Here is a 16,746-nt window from a genome sequence, read left to right as displayed (position 1 = left end):
AAGAGGAAGTTAACTTCAAGGCTGTCGAGGGTACGAAAGGAAGATTAGAATGCTGGTGGACGAAAAGCAGAGAGGGGAATATCGCCTAGAACAGTTACCACCTGTAACGGGAAAAAAAAGTATTTTGTGCCTGCCCTAAGCAGCGCTAGTATTAAACCAAGAGTGTAAAACATTTGTATATTAGTCCTTTTTGTTAAGATGAATGCCATCACCCCGCTACAAAGGGGAAACCAATAGCAATCATCATCATTATCAGACCGAAAAATCCCGCGCCGGAGAGTTCGATATATCCATTGTGAGAAAAATCGCGTTCGATATAAAAAGTTTTAAATGCATGTCATTTTTACCAGAAATATACAAGAGTTCGATATAGGCAATAATTCGATATATCCGTGTTCGATATAAGCGGGCTTTACTGTACTTTCGCAGCGCCGCCAGAATTACCGCGTTAGGTTGGACTATCGGCGTGGTACTTTGGCTGCCTCAAAATTTCCACAACCCATTGGACTATAGCCTTGCCATTTTGGCTGCCCTAAGACTTCCGCTATCGGCTGGGCTACGGCCTGTACTTTCACCGCCCAAAAACTTCCGCCATATGCTGGGCTATTTTCAAGGCCCCAGAATTTCTGCCATTCGTTGGGCTATAGCATTGGCATTTTGGCTGCCCCATAATTTCCTACATTGGCTGGGCTATAACCCTTGTACTTTCACACCCCAAAATTTCCGCCATCGGTTGGACTATAGCCCTGCCATTTTAGCTACCCGAAGACTTCCGTTATCGGCTGGGCTATGGCCTTAGTACTTTCACCACCGAAAAACTTCCGCCACCGGTTGGACTATGCAATTGGCATTTTGGCTATTTCCGCCATCGGCTGGACTACACACATAGTACTTTCACCGTCCCCAAATTTTCACCATCGGTTGGACTAGAGCCTGCGTCCTTTCGCTGCCCCAACATTTCCGCCATCTTTTGTGCATAGCATTAGTACTTTGACCACCCCAAAATTTCCACCATGCGTTGGATGGACTAAAGCCTTGACAGTTTGACTGCCCCAAAATTTCCGCCACCGGCTGGGCTATATCATTAGTACTTTCACCGGTTCCCAGACAGTGTATCGAACGCCGTTTTATCGTATGCCGCTTTATCGAAACACGCGTACGCACAGACGTGCGCAGGGCTCTCGTAGAGGGGGCGAATTCTTTACACCTCATTAATTATATTGAAATAATAATTGGATTCACATTTGTATCACATATCACTCAGAAAGAGTAAATAAAATGGTACAAATGACGCAGTGCACAGGTTGCGCGTGAATAAGAATGCTGTTTATTGTACTCGCTTTGTACTGTTGTACTATTTGTACTATTGTAGCGTTGCCCCGCTTCCTCATTATGAAAGCATTTTCAAGGCTGGGTTCTGTCATCCTTCACTACATCAGTTTATAAGCGGATGTACCTGGCAATGTTCCGAAGGCGGTCCAGACAGTTTATTGAACGCCGTTTTATTGAAGCCGTTCTATCTAATGCCTTTTTATTGAAAGCCTAATCGACGGACTGCATTTTATCAAAGCCATTTTATCGAAAATGTTTTTCTCAGCCTTCTAAGTTAACAATATTTGCAGTACATTTTTTTGGTTTCCTCCATGCTATGTAATTCGAAAAGCTTGTCTCCATAGCCGGGGCTGTATATTTACCAAAATTTGTAGCATTTATAGTAGCTGCCCTTTTATTTACTGCACGCTTTTTGTTTTTGCGATGCACAGTTCTCCACAAATGTTTTGTTCTGTTCATTGTGTGGGTGGAACTGCTATAACGAATCTCCTTTCTCTAGTTCTCCCTCTGATCCACAGCATATCACGGCATCATAGCGTAGCGGCATCGTAGTGCACTTCAGCAAATATATTAAATATTTTGCCACATCTGTTGTACACAAGCAAGACACTTCTTGGCGCTTGTAGATCCAATGTCAAAAATACATAGTGCAGTTTCTTTATTTGCAAATCTTGCCCCCTCTTTGCACCTCAGCATGTTTCGGGTTTTCAACCCACACACTCTCATTTTTTTCAGTTTTGTTCCTTTTGGGCTCAGGCCACCCTTTTTTTTTCTTTTCAGCGAAATCTCTATACAGGCTCTAATTAATTTCTTTTTTCATTTGTGCTCACGCGTAGGTGATGTAATGCATGAATATCTCCTCATTCACCGAATTTCAACCAATTTGCAATGTAAGCGCACCTCTCCAAATTCAGTTATCTCTACGGCCTGTTTACAAATATGCCGTTACAAATGTGCCGTTTATCAATACTATATGCAGCCAGCTACCCACAAGCATGACATACATGATACAGCTGCCGAAAGTGGCTTTCGGTGCTTGCGTGCTGGTACGATAATCGGCTGAGATGATGTGTGCCTCAATATGCGAGGCAGTGTGTACTCCATGACAGTGCTCAAACTACGTGGCCTTAGCTGTAGTGTTTCTTTGCTGAAGATGTGCAGAATACCCACATCAATGCAATTTCACAACTGTTTACAATCCAAAGTACATTTTTTTTCATTGCAAGGTATGCTCTTCTCCCATCTAAAAAAAAAATTAAAAAAAAAAGTAACGATACGTGTCTACGGGGCAGAGAATGCAATATTTGGAAACGAGCAGGAGCAAAATAGAATGTTTGCGAAGCAAATTACGAAAAAACGTTAAGCGTGAGGTTATGTTATAGTGGCAATGTAGAAAAGAACAAAGTCATGCGAACTGCACATGGGCGGCGTGTCACAAAAAAAAAAAAAAAAGGAAGGCTGTTTTTATTATTTCAAGATGGTATTACTTAGAGCGCACACAATACAAACTAATTTTTTCCCCCTACAATTCAAACGAAAGATGGTGTGCTTGTTATAAAAAAATACGACTCAAAAGACATTTAAGCAGGGTTGCTACTGCACACCATCAGGATGTTTGGCACTGAATGACCCACCACACAGTAAAATCAACTCCCAGAAACTCTCCTATAACGACGGTGCTGTAATAAGTGGCAATTTGTAACAAGCGGCAACTCAGTGGAATTGCAACCATAAGGCTACAGACGCCCATAATGCTGACATCACTACCATTGTTTTGATGGGGCAAGGCAGACTGGACAGCAGTAGTTAGCCTCACCAGGAAATGCTTTCAGCCGTCTGCATATGAAAATTGCACACGTGGTAGCACATGAACATCAACAACACAAATGCATTTCACTACCTACACTCGTTTATTATTCCATTTTGAAAAAAATAGAGCTCTCTGTACAGGTGCTGTGACAAATAACGTCTACTTTCCAAACTCGGCACGCAAGTTGAGCTTGTGCAAAACGTAACACTGGGGATAAAAGTTTCTCTTCATAAACCCCTTCCCCCCTCCCAATCGATGACACACACATCACAAGGTGGACAAAGAAACAAAGCATGGTGGCCATGCGTTCCTAGGGTAAGCGAGCGGCACACTCATTCTCTGACACCACAGTGGTGCCATGAACAACATGCCCGCACATACTACATGAAACCGCTAAGGTACAGACTAAGCACATTTATAATGGTAAAAGTTTGAAGCTGCCGTCAACAGATGTGGCAACAGTTGGTGGCAGGGAAAGATCCCTTTCAAAGGTGTGCGACTTGGACACGATGTCAGCCTGGGGCTGCGGATGACCAAGTGTGTTTCATCCTCCAGCGAGGCAAACCTGTTGACAGCGGGCTGCTCTCTTATTTCCCATCAATTAGCCAGCTCTCAGAGGCAATCACAGGCACTCCTGTGGTTGTTCTTGGTGTTCTTTACGTGTGGCCACAGCAAAGAGCGCCAAGAGGTACCCATGACTAAGGACATGCAAAACCTTCCGTGCTCGCTTCACCATCAAGTAGTCATGGTGCTGACAACAGAGCTTGAACACAAAGAGGGACTCCTCAATGCTGCCACTTGGCTCACATCTTTCTCTGTGTGTATATGTGTTTGAGCAAAAATACTGCCAATGATTGCTTCACCGAGTGCTTTGAGGTTTTACAAATTTTTTCAAACACTTCTATGGTGCTTTAACTGTCTCCAGGGCTGTGTATGATTCCGATTCATTGTTGTCTTCCAGTATAATCAGAGCATCGCCAACAGTTACACTACCTCCAAACTGACGGGAACACAGAGGGTTTTGGTGGAGCTGTAGTTTGAATCATTCTTCAAATCTGAAATCTGTTTCCTGCTAGTATGTCCTTTCCATTCCCCAATAAGCAGTAGTCTGCAACAAGCCAGTGACCACTACATTAGCTACACCACATGACAGCTCGTGTGAGCAGTCGTCTGAGATCTTGGGTAAGCATTCTGGAAGCTTGCACGACCTGGACAAGAGGTTCCTAACTTATCAGGCAAATACCGACCACAACAAACCCGACAGTTATGTGGGGGCGGGGGGGGGAACATTTTCAACAGTGAACTGCAGAAATTATTCAGCGTCTTCCTGCTTCTACGACACTTTTTCACAGCACTAGCAACCCCACTAAGCCTCACCTCATGATTTTTAATGAGCGACATACCCACCAAGGAAATGAAAAAAGAGATATATTGCACTGCTGGCAGCAAGCCAGCATGACTTCGCTGCAGCTAAGCAGCCCCTGCGCGAAGACCTTGGGAATGGGAAAGCCATCCTTGGGACAGCCCTAATTACTGCACCCAGGCTCCCACTGCCCCAAAATACACAGAACCGCCAGTAAATGGCTGCATGGATAACATTCATGATTAATGGCTCCTCTGAATGACTTCAAAATGACAAACACACTGGGGATACCCTTGTACAATTTAAAAATGCTTTCTGAGAAAATGTATAAATGTATGACCGTAGAAGCCTCAAGGGTAACATGGCTGGCAAGGGGAACATGGATACAAACAAATGCAAATGTGCAGGAGGCTACGCTCGCAGAACGGAGGCAACATGATTGAACTGCTACGCATTGGGGAGTCCCCAGAAGCCTGTATGAGATGCAAGCGTTTAGTACGCACACAATGAACACCAATTACGAACAAATGTAGTAGGTCACATTATGTTCAGCCTGAGAGTTCAGGTGACACTTTTTTTCTCTCTCTCTGCCAGCCTGTATGGAGCAAGAAAAGTGGCACACCTCGAACAGACAGCGCAGCACCAAAAGCATTAAAAACATCAAGTTGTAGTGAACATGAGTGGGAAAGAGAGAGAGAAGCGTTTTTTTTTTTTTTTTTTCACCTGGACGGGAAATTGCTCATTTCAGTTTGCCCTGACGGGCAACACTTGAAAAGTAAAAAAAAGAAAACTATAAATTTAGTTGCGGCCTATGCCAACCCATGTGCCTCAATTCACTAGGCTGGCTGACTACAGCTGCTAACCTTCATGCAAATTAAAATCACTCTCCGCTACTTTTAACTAGCTGCTTCAGCAATCACTTTTACTGGAAAAAGGTGTCTCACCACATTCAAGTGCTGGATTAGGTAAGGTACATGACAAACAAGACCTGCTACACTGAAAAGAAATGAGAAAGGATCGGAACAGACTCCAATCACGGTGGCAAGTGCAGGCATAAAGCACAGAAGAGGGCAGTGAGGCAGCTCATTCATGATTTTTGTCGACTAAAGCGGCACTTTCTGAATTGTGCACTTCCAAGTCATGCAGAAAAAATTTTCCTCAGAAATGACAGCAAGTATGCCTGTACTTAATGTAAATCTACTGAAAATAGATGCGTCAATCTACAGGCACCCCTATGCCTATTGATGACTTACAGTTGACCCGCATTATGTGGTAAACACCTGGCGCAATCGACCCGAAAGATGAGGTCCCCCAACTACAGCAGTGCTTTTTCACGAAAGGGCTCCACATAGCAATGGCATGAAAAATGTGACACGTGGTCACTCCCCTGGTGCACTGCTGTTCTGTTTCAATGCTTCCTACAAACAGACTGATGGCATGGCTTCCCCGATTTGCAGCCCCCTTGGAGAGGAGGGCTGGAAGGATCGAAGCGAAGCGGCTGAAGTGACTGATGCGGCTGGCTCTTCACTGTCACGTCGCCCTTGTGTTAGTTCCGTAGGACTTGAGCAGCAGGCTGTAGACCTCCTCGTCTGGGCCTGGCAAAGGGGGACAGGGAGGACGCTGCTCTCAGAATGTGCTGCCTTGCGTCCAAGATGCAGAGACTGACACATGCCAACACTGGCTGCCACTCAAACAAGCTTTTTTTTTTGTGCACCAAGAAATTTCCTAAGGGAAGAAGAATAGAGAGTTTTAGCATATTGTTACAGTGTTTGCGCTACCGTTTACTCTGTTACCGGAAGCTGGAGTTTTCATTTACCACCGAAAACGGTTGGACACACTTTAGCACACCGTTTATGGTTTGCATATTCCGGCCGCCGTGGCACAGGTAGCGAGCGACATCTAATGACTTAGTCGCTAAAAAACTCGTGCATAATTTTCTTGCTCATATCTATTTGCTTTCGTTTAAAGTAGCTCGAATATTTCACTCTTCGGGTGAAGCGTTCACGACAACTGCAGTTGTTTTGAGAATACTGTAGCCATCATCTGTAGAGCTTTAAAAAGAAAACGTGTCGGTGCCGCCATCTACCGAGTAGAGTTAGGATCAAGGTAAAATATAATTTGCTTCCGGACTAAATATTTACAGGGGTGAGACGGCTGAATCAGATTTGGGAGCAGTTATTGGAACAGCGAAAACTCGATTTTGGAGCAGAGGAACCTTGACTTGGAGAACGAAGAACGTCACCTTAGGAGCTTAAAAAAATTAAATTTTTGGCAACTCATCGGGGAAAAGTGCACTTTTTAATCGGTTTTCAATGTACATAACACTGAAGCAGCCTTTCAATAAAGTTTTTTCTACCAGAGTATCCCAAGGTACGAATTGCACTACCTTTTTACCAACCATTTTTAAATTCTTAGGCTCCATTGAGAATATCGAATTGAAAAACTAAGCAATTGTAAGGCATTTTTATTATCATGTGAACGCCAAAATTATTATTTTTGTAAACCCAGACTAGGCTTTACGCACAAATGTAGAGCAATAGCAAAAGTTGCGCAAAGCGAGGTGACAGTCGTCCCACCCCATCAGCCCTCCCATTTCAACCCCCAAGTGCACGTTCACTACGATCGTAATTTGAGTAACGTCGGTATGTTTAGCCACCTCCCTCTTGGCACTAAAGCTCACTTCATATAGAAGAACTATTAGAGAGTTTTAGCACTCTGTATGCTCCGTGTTACACGTGGTTACCGTGTAGACTGGGACCCGTCTAGGCACTTGCGCATTCGTCGCGGTAGGGCGGATTAGTTCCGCGGGCCAGCTCTCACCATGCCCGTGCATTTGTCACGGTGGGGTGCGCCTCCTCGCCCTTCCCACACGCGCAGGCGCAGTCGGGTCCCGGTCAACAAGGTAACTACGTAAACGACGGAACAGACGGACTGAAATAGCCCGTCCCGCTATCGGACACTGCTTGAACATTGTAGCCTGCCCCGCACTTCTGCAGTGTCAATCGTCCAATTTCCGCCGCTCGCAAGCTCGCTGTCAAAGGCAAAACTCAGCATTTTATAACACTGCAATGAGTCCAAAATTTCACTCAAAGCACGCACCGTGCCTCACACTCAAGGCCGAAACACGGCAAATTCGTGGGCACCACGTTGTTTTGGATGAACTCCCATCTTTCGAGTCACGCAGCTTCCCGCAACAGATCAAACAACTAAACGTAAAACCAGCCACCTCCATAACCAAAACCACGGTAGAAATCGGCGAAGAGCACTCTGCCTGAACCACGAGCAACTGCTTCGCCCGGCGGCCATGTTTTCCAATCTTCACCACACCAAGACGGCGGCGCCCAGTGATGTTCCGGAGATACGGCGCTCCAAAAATTGCCGTTTTTTTATCAACTTGCACAAGTAGTTTGTCGCTTCAGTACACATAAGTATTTTTTCAACAGGACTTTGCAATGGTTTTCGATGGGAAATCTTTAAAATCTCGCATAATATAACATGTGCAACCCAACCTTGTGACTTTCAAAGAAGCTATCTCGAGGACAATGGACCTTTTTCCAGTAGCGATCTGCGCATGCGCGGGCTGCCGGTCCGCCATTTCTGGCAGTGCCTCGGGCGAAATATACAAAAGGAGCCCCCTCAGCATGCTGTTTTAATTTCTCTTTTCGGGCAGTTCGCAGTGCGTTCGTACGTGCATTAAAGGAAAAGGGCGAAGATGCTTGAGGCTGACCACAATGCGAGCACTTGGCTATCAGAAAGGGGGCAACAAAAATGAAAAAAAGTGAAGAAAAAGGGGTGCTTCGGCCACTGCAGATTAGTCACGCGAGCATGCGCCTGCTACCGTGACATTCATGTGAAAGGCACGGGTGACAAGTGGGTGTGGGAGGGACTGCAGGACCAGGATATTTCTGCCATGGGTTCCCCGAAAGCCAAACATATTTTTGGGGCAGGCCTGATTGCCAGTTTCGGTTCGCCGTGTCGGCCGCTAGGAGTACCGGTACTGGAAAGAGGTCCATTTTATGCAGGTTTTTTATTGAATGATCAATCAATTAAACCAGGGGTTCTCAAGCATGTTGGTCCCAGGGAACCCTGCTAAGTTCCGTTAAGTGCCAAGGAACCCCCCCCCCCCCTCCCGCCATTTTTAATTCCGTTCATGCTACATCAACGTGCAATAAATTCAAAAGCAAGCAAGGGTGTTGTTTTTTATCCCCGTCGACTTTACGCGAATGCGTACGCTAGCGGCACCTATCTCCAAACAGGAGAAATGCGCATGGGGGTAATGTGAGGCCGAGATTCAAGTGCAATAGTTTAACCATGTGGCCCGATTTCGGAGTCTGGCTGGCTACAAGCTGCTGGTGAGATTTATTGTGCAGCTCGCGCGTTTCTGTTATGCGCCGAGATGTGCTTACTGACACTCGGGCGTGAGTAATGGAGGTTCCTTAGATCGATCGCACCTCAAGTTCACCATATAAGACTTTGCGACTGCGGAACCAGGGAAAATTTATCAGTGGCTCGCGGAACCCTGCGGAACCCCTAGGTTCCGCGGAACCCACTTTGAGAAACCATGAATTAAACTTTTACAAACAGCACCACCTCGGGGGTGCCGGAAAATTATGCCGTCAGTAAGCATTTTTCCCCACTGAAACTGGCAGGAGCGTCAAAATTCTTGGCTCTCAGACTGTTTTGGAGCAGTTTAGTGAAATTTTTACGATTATCAAGCTTTTGGAGCAGCCTGGCGCAGGAAAACAAATTTGTATCAAAACTGCGCAATATTTGCAGCTGTCTCACCCCTGTATTTAGGCAAGAAATGAGTAAAATATGTTTTAGTAGTTACTCAGTAACCTCGCTACCTTGCCCAGCACAATTTTGGAGGCCTAAAAGCACTTTGAGAGCTCAGAAACTTATCGGAACTATTTGAGGCGGGCAAGGCTTAGCACAAGTAGGGGTGGTCATTTTACTCGCCCATCTGAGAAAAATAGTTGTTTGTCGATCTCCAGAGCACCATTTAACAAGCAAAACGTAATAACCAACATCAAGTAAGATTAGTTGCATCGGCTGTACCAAGCATAAAGCACCGAGTGCACTGCATGAGCCGTAATCAATACGCGAGGGCACACTTCGCCGGCTCAGGAAGCTCGCTGGCGATGGCAAAGCCTGTGCCAGTAAGTTACCATTCAGGATAACTTAAGTTACCATTCAGGATAACTCTCGCGCATGTGCAGTCAGCTCCCGCAAACACGGTAGATGGTAACGTAAACGCGGTAACGCTATGCTAAAGCTCTAATGACTGTGATGTATGGCATAACTGAACTGATGTCCCCCCACACCGATGCACAGAAAGGTGGCACCAGACGTGGTGACAAAAACAACAAGGATTATGTAGGAAAACAAATTTTCAAGATCCTTAGCATTACTTTTCAGTACGTGGTCAGTAAGCTGCCTCTTTTGGCACGGCAGTGAATCCGCATGGCGAAATAGCAGGTTTGACAACTCTGTAAAATGAGAACGCACTCTATTCACATCTCTGCCAAGTGGACTTTGCAGCATTCTGCTTGAATTTGATGGTTACCCCGCGACTCGACACAATGCTACACACAAAGCAAACAAGCAAGTAGCATGCTTGCTGCATACAATATTCTTACCTCAAGTTTTAGGCAAAACTTGAATTCATTAATCTGGGACATATTTTGCAATCAGCACTGAAAAAATGTTCAATGCTGCAATGTTCATACACTGCAAGGTGCTGTGAATGAGCCTATATAGGCTCCTTTACTACTCTCAAGGAGCTTGACAACATCCTTTTTAGACCGAAACCCATGTGAAAAGAAACGCTGTTATATTTACGCGAGTGTAAATGGTATTTGCATAGGTGGGCACCTACAATGCCCTATAAGTGCTCACACATTAGCGGTGTCGAAGAACATAAGCTGCATTCAATGCTTAAGTGAGCAGAAAAATTTGTTGAACAACAGTTTTGAAACAATAAGTCAACAAGTTATCAGACCAGAGGCACAGGTAGAAGATACAGCAGGTAAACCTTGTTTTTACAGTTTAAACACTTCAATATCCTCCTCTGCATTTCATAGTTTGGGAGAATTAAAAATAAATAATTAAACTTTGTAACCTGTGCAGTTTTTTATGGTAAGACACATGAATCATCAGGGACGCTGATGCACATAAACATTGCAAGTTATAACAGGCCATGTTTTACAATTACTGCAATGTGAACGTAGCGTACAGTGGCTGAAAACCTACCTCTCAGAAGCTCCATGATGTACATCGATTCGTCAGGCATGTTTCGAACCACCTGCAACGGTAAAAAAAAGTGCTTTTTATCTTAAAGGAGTACTGACACGAAATTTCAAAGCTGAGATAACTATGTAAAACGCTTCCTTTTCATCAGGAGATATCTCCCAGCAAGTTTCAACAGCAACCGTTCAGCGAAACATATTTAAAATCCATTTTAATCTTCGCCCGCACGAGAAAGCCCAGAGCGGGCCGACGTGACATCATCTGCTACGTGCCCCAAACTGCCGACGTCGGGGCTCCCGTGACGAAGACGACGCGCTGGCTGTGGTTGGCGCGCGCTGCTCGGGCGTGTGTACACGTCATGGTTTTGGGACTGACGTCATGCTGCCCGGGCCTGTGGGGACGGTGAAAACCTCGGCCGGTCTGGGCGCGCGCGTGCGCTCGCTCGCGCGCGCTTCCAGAGAGGCAGCGATACGGCAAGAATGGTGACGTCATGTTATACATGCTGTCATGGCGGCCACTCGGTGTTTTTCAGTCGAAACCGAAACTGGCACGAATAAACGACGCCGTAAATGAATGTTTACGCTGCGCTCGACCGTCTAATCTGTCATTCTATGATTAGTGGGCTGGTAGGCACGCATAGCAGCGAAAAAAACGTAACACAAAAATTTCGTGTCAGTACTCCTTTAAGGTTACTTCCTTAAGACCGCTAAAGTGCTGCAGCTAACAGGGCAGTTGCTCCATGTTACAGCTACAGCAACACCACCAAGAACCTGGGCCATTCAAGATTCTCCGTAGCAACTGCAAACTTTGGTCTTATCCTCAATTTTAATGTAAAACAAAACAGCCTCACCAGAAACAAACCCTGCAGCGGCTAAACCCCTGCGACCACAAACGGTAGTGAGAACTGTTCATTTTGTTAAGTCGTGCTCTAGAGTGAGAAGGGAAGACGACTTGTGGTGACCGAGGGCTGCGCCTGGGCAGCAGTGCAGTAAGAAGAGCGCAGCTAGTGGGCACCCACCTCGTCGGTGACCAGCACGTGTATTCCCGAGGGCCCGTCCACGTACACATCGTGGACCGTGAAGGGGGAGACGCTGCACAGCACTGTCAGCTTGCTCAGCAGCTCCAGCACCGTCAGGCTCCGCAGGTACACTGCCCTGAACACTGGAGACCGCCGGCACACACACACACATTAGGGAGCTCAGCAGCCACACAGCCAGAATACTGGCCCTGAGAACCTAAGCAACCTGGCACCAACTGCATCCCCAGTTGAGGCTTAAGAGGCAAGCGAGGCCACACGAAGTAAGGTGGAGACGAGCCAGTTGGTGAACATTCATCATTGAACATTAAGCGCAAACTGAAGCATGAACAAGGGAGGAAGACGATACCAGCGACGCCGGCCAAAAAGACAAAGCGCCGGTGTTGTTTTCCCTCTTTGTCCGTGTTTCCGTTTGCTCTCAATTTTCAATGAAGGAGGCAACATGAAGGGAATACAGCGTGCATTGCAAAATGAAGACGGTGCGAGAATGTGCTTTTAAACAAGGAACAACAACCTACGAAAACTTGGGAAGCAGTTGTGTGAGGCCTAGCACTTAAAATAGAACACATCATGTGGAAAATAACACTGAAAGTGTACCTGGGTTAGAAGACTTCCCAGCTGATGCATTAGGAAAAAGAAAGAACAAGTCAGATTCTTTTCACAGACTGCAATGTGTAGAGTTGCACATGCGCACTACAGCAGCATTCACACGCTCCCTGGAGCAGGGTATCAGAAGCACAGCCTTACATGTTCCACCACAGCCTGCAAAGCATCCACAGTTTTTAGTTCTTACACCCTTCTTTTGTTTAAAAGGGTTCTTTGCTGTTGTTGAAGAAACAGTAAAATCTTGATGCAGCAAACTTGGAGGGACTGTGAAAAAATATGTTGAAAAAATATGTGAAAAAATATGTGAAAAAATATGTGAAAAAATATGCAGACAGACAAACGTGCTATTGACAAAACAAGAAAAACAAATATGAAAACTGTTAAGGGCCCACCTTTCTTTTAACCCCAGCATTAATGTTCTGCGCTGTCGAGGCCTTCTCATTTTTGCCCCTGCGTGTGTGGGTTTTTGTTTTTGCTGTTTCTCCTACATTATGTAAGGACTAATAAGCTATTCATTTTAAATTACGGCATTGGTGTGAAGAAGCAGGCTACATAAGCAATCCATCTTTGAAATAAGCGCAACGCAACATTAAAAAAGAAAAGATTAGTCAGAATCTGTACAATGACCTCATCAGCATTCAGAATGCCCCTTCCTGTCTTCCATACCTAGGCAATATATACATGTGAGTCTTACCATGTTCAGAGGGCAGACAGACATAGGCAGTCAGGCGCGGACGAATAGTTCTGTAGTGGAAAAACAAAGCCTTATTAAAAAAAACAGGTCTTTTCTCCCCCAATGACATCTGTAACAGCATGAAAGCCACACTCACTTAGAGTGCAAAGCATTGAAAAGCCGGATGCCATCAGCAAGGCCGCATATTTGGATGAGATCCTCTCTTGTGAGCCTCAGAAGGTCAGCACCTACAAAAGTCAATTGAAAACACAGGAAGGAAAAAGAAATGAAGATGCGTGCATCGCACACATGCGTGTCCAATTCATTCGTGAAATACTTCCAAGCCAAGTTACACTGCGACAGCAGGGAAGCCAAGCGTCAATCCGTGTAGTGAACATACTTTTTCTCTGCGAAATTGATTTGCACTAGCGGAATGCATCCAATGTGCGAGGAAGGCCTTTCTACACTGCAATAATATTGGTCTTGAACAAGGTTGCCAGGTCCTGAGAAGGAAAAGTCACCAGGAAATTGCCAAAAGTCGCCAAAAATGTCACCACCTTAAAGTGAATGTTTGAAAAGGAGCCAGAAAAGTCGCCATTTTAAGCAAGACGATGCTAGCAAATACTTTTTGATTACCTTCGAGGAAAAAATGCAGAAATTCTGGGAAGTAAAAAACCGTACCACAAATTTTATTTGTTTGCTGTGGTGTGCAAAGGACAGCAGTTGACTACCGTCTACAAAAAAAAGGTAAAATATGCAATTTTAGGTAAAGCATTCAAATAATACGAATGAGTAAGAAGGGTTTTACCACTTTCGCTGCCTCTTTACATTCCCGTGCCTATTATACGTTGTCATACACACTTCCCACCACTCTGCATGAGATTTCAAGCTCCCATTAACTACTAAAGCCTTACACTTCAAACCGATGGCGTTGCTTGAAGGCTTTGACACTATTCGTAGATCAGATGAACGATATGAAAAAGAGCAAGGCAAATTTCGATTTGTGCCGGTAATTAGTGCTGTACTGTGATGTGCTTGAGTGACCGATTTGTTGGGACCTATTCTAGACTTTGCCCGATTACCGTCATCTGGCAAAAAGTTTGTTCGGTCCTGTTTGTTTACTTTGTCTCGACGGCTGAAATGCACTGAAAGGTCATATAAGGCCCTTTTTGGGGAAAGTGGGGCATCAGCAGGGCCCGCAAATATAAAAAATCACCGATGTTGAAAGGCACCAGAAAGTAGCCAAGTCACCACATTGAAATTCCTATCGCCACGAGTCTCCAAAAGTCGCCAGTTTGGCGACAGATCACTCGACCTGGCAACCCTGGTTTTGAACCTGACCTCTTCACCACTGGGGCTTACCACTGTCAGCACAAACCTCACCCTTTCGCTGCCAAATGAGGCTGTGCAAGTTAACTTGCCATGAACACAAAACCTCGTTACATGAGGAGCCTTACCAGAGTATGCATGTCCAAACAAGAGGGAAAGTTTACTATATGGAGACGCTTTTACAGTGACTTCAAACCCTGCCTAAAATCGAAGAAAGTGCTTTTTTTTTCTATAAGTGAGGCTAGCCATTTTTCACTGCACACACACTCTTTTTATTTGGGGGTTACTTCCTTGAGTGGAAGCGCTGACACCTGGCACCTTGAGTGCCACCCTCAGGTGGAAAGTGCTTCCCGACTGACCAACTTGCAAGCAGGGTGCGTGGTCGGCTATTGTATTTTTGCAATTTTGAACTTATTTTCCCATAAGAACGCACGTGCATTACAATTTAGTGTGAATACAAACCACACAAGTGACTGCCTATTGTTATCAACCCTAACAAGGCAACCATGGCCACATATTGGCATAAACAAAGCCCTAAAGGTTCTACATTCAGCCCCTAAACACGCACACCAAAAGGTGCAAGGACATGCAATTCTGCTCAGCATGAATGCAGCATGGATAGCACTGCCTTAGCGGCTTACACCGCTTAATCCATCTTCCAAACCGGGCGGCTAGCCATTGCAGGCCTACAGCAAAGGCTGAAGGCCTGCAATGGCTCTGTGGGGCTGGACAACTGAGCCTTGTGCCAAGCATAAGTAATAAAGCTACATCAGACTGGCGAGAGGAGGTACAGCCTCCATGTTAAAACAAACACAACTTGCCTTGGCCTTTAAGCATGCCTTGACACATGTTTCTCTAGCATCGACATCGGTAATGCCACTAGCAGTACGCACTTTTAGAGGAACTGTGACTGCTAATGACAAATGCGAGCTTAGCAAGAACACCCAAGTCCAAAAGCATGGCAGAGCAGTTCCAGTATCGCGTGACTTCAAAGGTTTCTAAGGACAAATTTTCCCGGGTAATCTTTTGCTGAAGACCCTCATCATTGCTGTATTTTTGCACATACAACCCGCACCAAAAATGTGAAAATTTCAGAGGTAAAGTAGAGGTGTGGTTTGTATGTGAGGTGCTTTCTTTGGTGCAGCTTCACGGCAATGCGACTAAGCCACTCTTATCCCATTGGTAGCACCCAATTTCCCCACGCAGTTCAACAATATAATAATCTGAGAAAAAAATATTGCGCGAGTTGGATAGATTTATCCGAAAAGGAAAAGCGCCGTTCAAGAGTAAAGAGTGTGAGTGCCAATAGACTATTCAAAGCGCACTTTAGGTGTCTACGCTGAATGGATGGCTGAAGGTCTCTATGACTTAACAGCGGCAGGTCGCGTCCGCAGACCTGATGTTGCGCTGTTTTGTGAGTGGATCGTCAAGGCATGAAAGGCGATTCCAGCTGAGATGGTTTGCAAGCACTTCAAGAGATGCTTCGTTGCAAACAGTTTGGACAGAACTGAAGATGACATTCTGTATGACAGTGACGACTGCTGACTAAGTGACAGCTCTAGCGAGAGCAGTGACACTGAGTGTTTGTGGCTTAGGTCGTGCGGAAAATGTATTCAGTATGCAAAATATAGGCAAGTTTTTCTGCATCAATAAATGTGCCATGTTGCTTGAGTAGTAGCTTTGGTCCAGCCTTTCCTGAATAAAATGTGTGGGAGAGTGGGCAATATGCGGGGATATATTTTTTCATTCGAGGACTGAAAATGGAGGTGTGGGTTATACAGTTAAAACCCGATCTAACGAAGTCACCGGGAACCACAAATTACTTTGTTAACTCAGGACCTTCGTAAAATCGGGACTGTCATTTTACAAACAGTAGATTCCATAAATGCGATGCCTAAAAGTAGGTGCATCCTAGCAGCTACCTTGACATTGTAATTCAGGCGACCGTGGAACGCCCCTGCCGATAATTTAGCAATGCACTAGTTAATGTCCGCGGTGAAAATAGCAAGCATGCCGGGGCTTGCCCTGAAGCCGTCAAACCCCAGCAGACGGGCAAAACAATGCTCTTTTTGTTGCACTTTTAAGGAAACATTCTTGGCTCTTGTATTCTTGAGCCACGTAAACTGAGCTTCCTCCAACTTCTCGTGCGGGGTGTTCTTGAGGTTATTTTTCTTTTACACAATTCCAGACGAAGTGGCACGGATAACGCCGTCCTTTCTCTTCAAGATTACGGAAAGTGTGCTGGTTGGAATGCTGTGGTGTGCGGCCACGGGACAGCTGCGCTTATCTCACAGAGCTCTGTGAAAACAAAACTAGATGCCTCATTTCTTTCCCTCGACATGGAGCAA

At 45.3% G+C, this 16,746-nt stretch overlaps 1 protein-coding gene across 2 annotated transcripts in view; it reads right to left on the bottom strand.

Moving 5' to 3' along the window:
- Positions 1-3,221: 3,221 nt before the first annotated feature.
- The window catches only part of Gem (transcription factor CP2 like gemini), a 39,557-nt gene continuing 26,032 nt past the window's right edge, over positions 3,222-16,746 (bottom strand). For both annotated transcript variants that reach the window (XM_077706003.1, XM_077706002.1), the window contains exons 16-20: positions 13,227-13,317; positions 13,091-13,140; positions 11,773-11,915; positions 10,758-10,809; positions 3,222-6,100 (exon numbers count right to left, since the gene is read on the bottom strand). In XM_077706003.1, coding sequence (XP_077562129.1) covers positions 6,036-6,100; positions 10,758-10,809; positions 11,773-11,915; positions 13,091-13,140; positions 13,227-13,317 — 401 coding nt within the window. In that variant the 3' untranslated portion in view covers positions 3,222-6,035. The remainder of the gene's footprint in view (positions 6,101-10,757; positions 10,810-11,772; positions 11,916-13,090; positions 13,141-13,226; positions 13,318-16,746) is intronic.

Source organism: Haemaphysalis longicornis, unplaced genomic scaffold (assembly GCF_048455015.1).
Source record: "Haemaphysalis longicornis isolate Haplotype H1 unplaced genomic scaffold, Haemaphysalis longicornis Haplotype H1 scaffold_4, whole genome shotgun sequence".
Lineage (NCBI taxonomy): Eukaryota > Metazoa > Arthropoda > Arachnida > Ixodida > Ixodidae > Haemaphysalis > Haemaphysalis longicornis.
The sequence above is the reverse complement of the archived record's forward strand: the minus strand, read 5'-3'. Positions and strand labels throughout refer to the sequence as shown.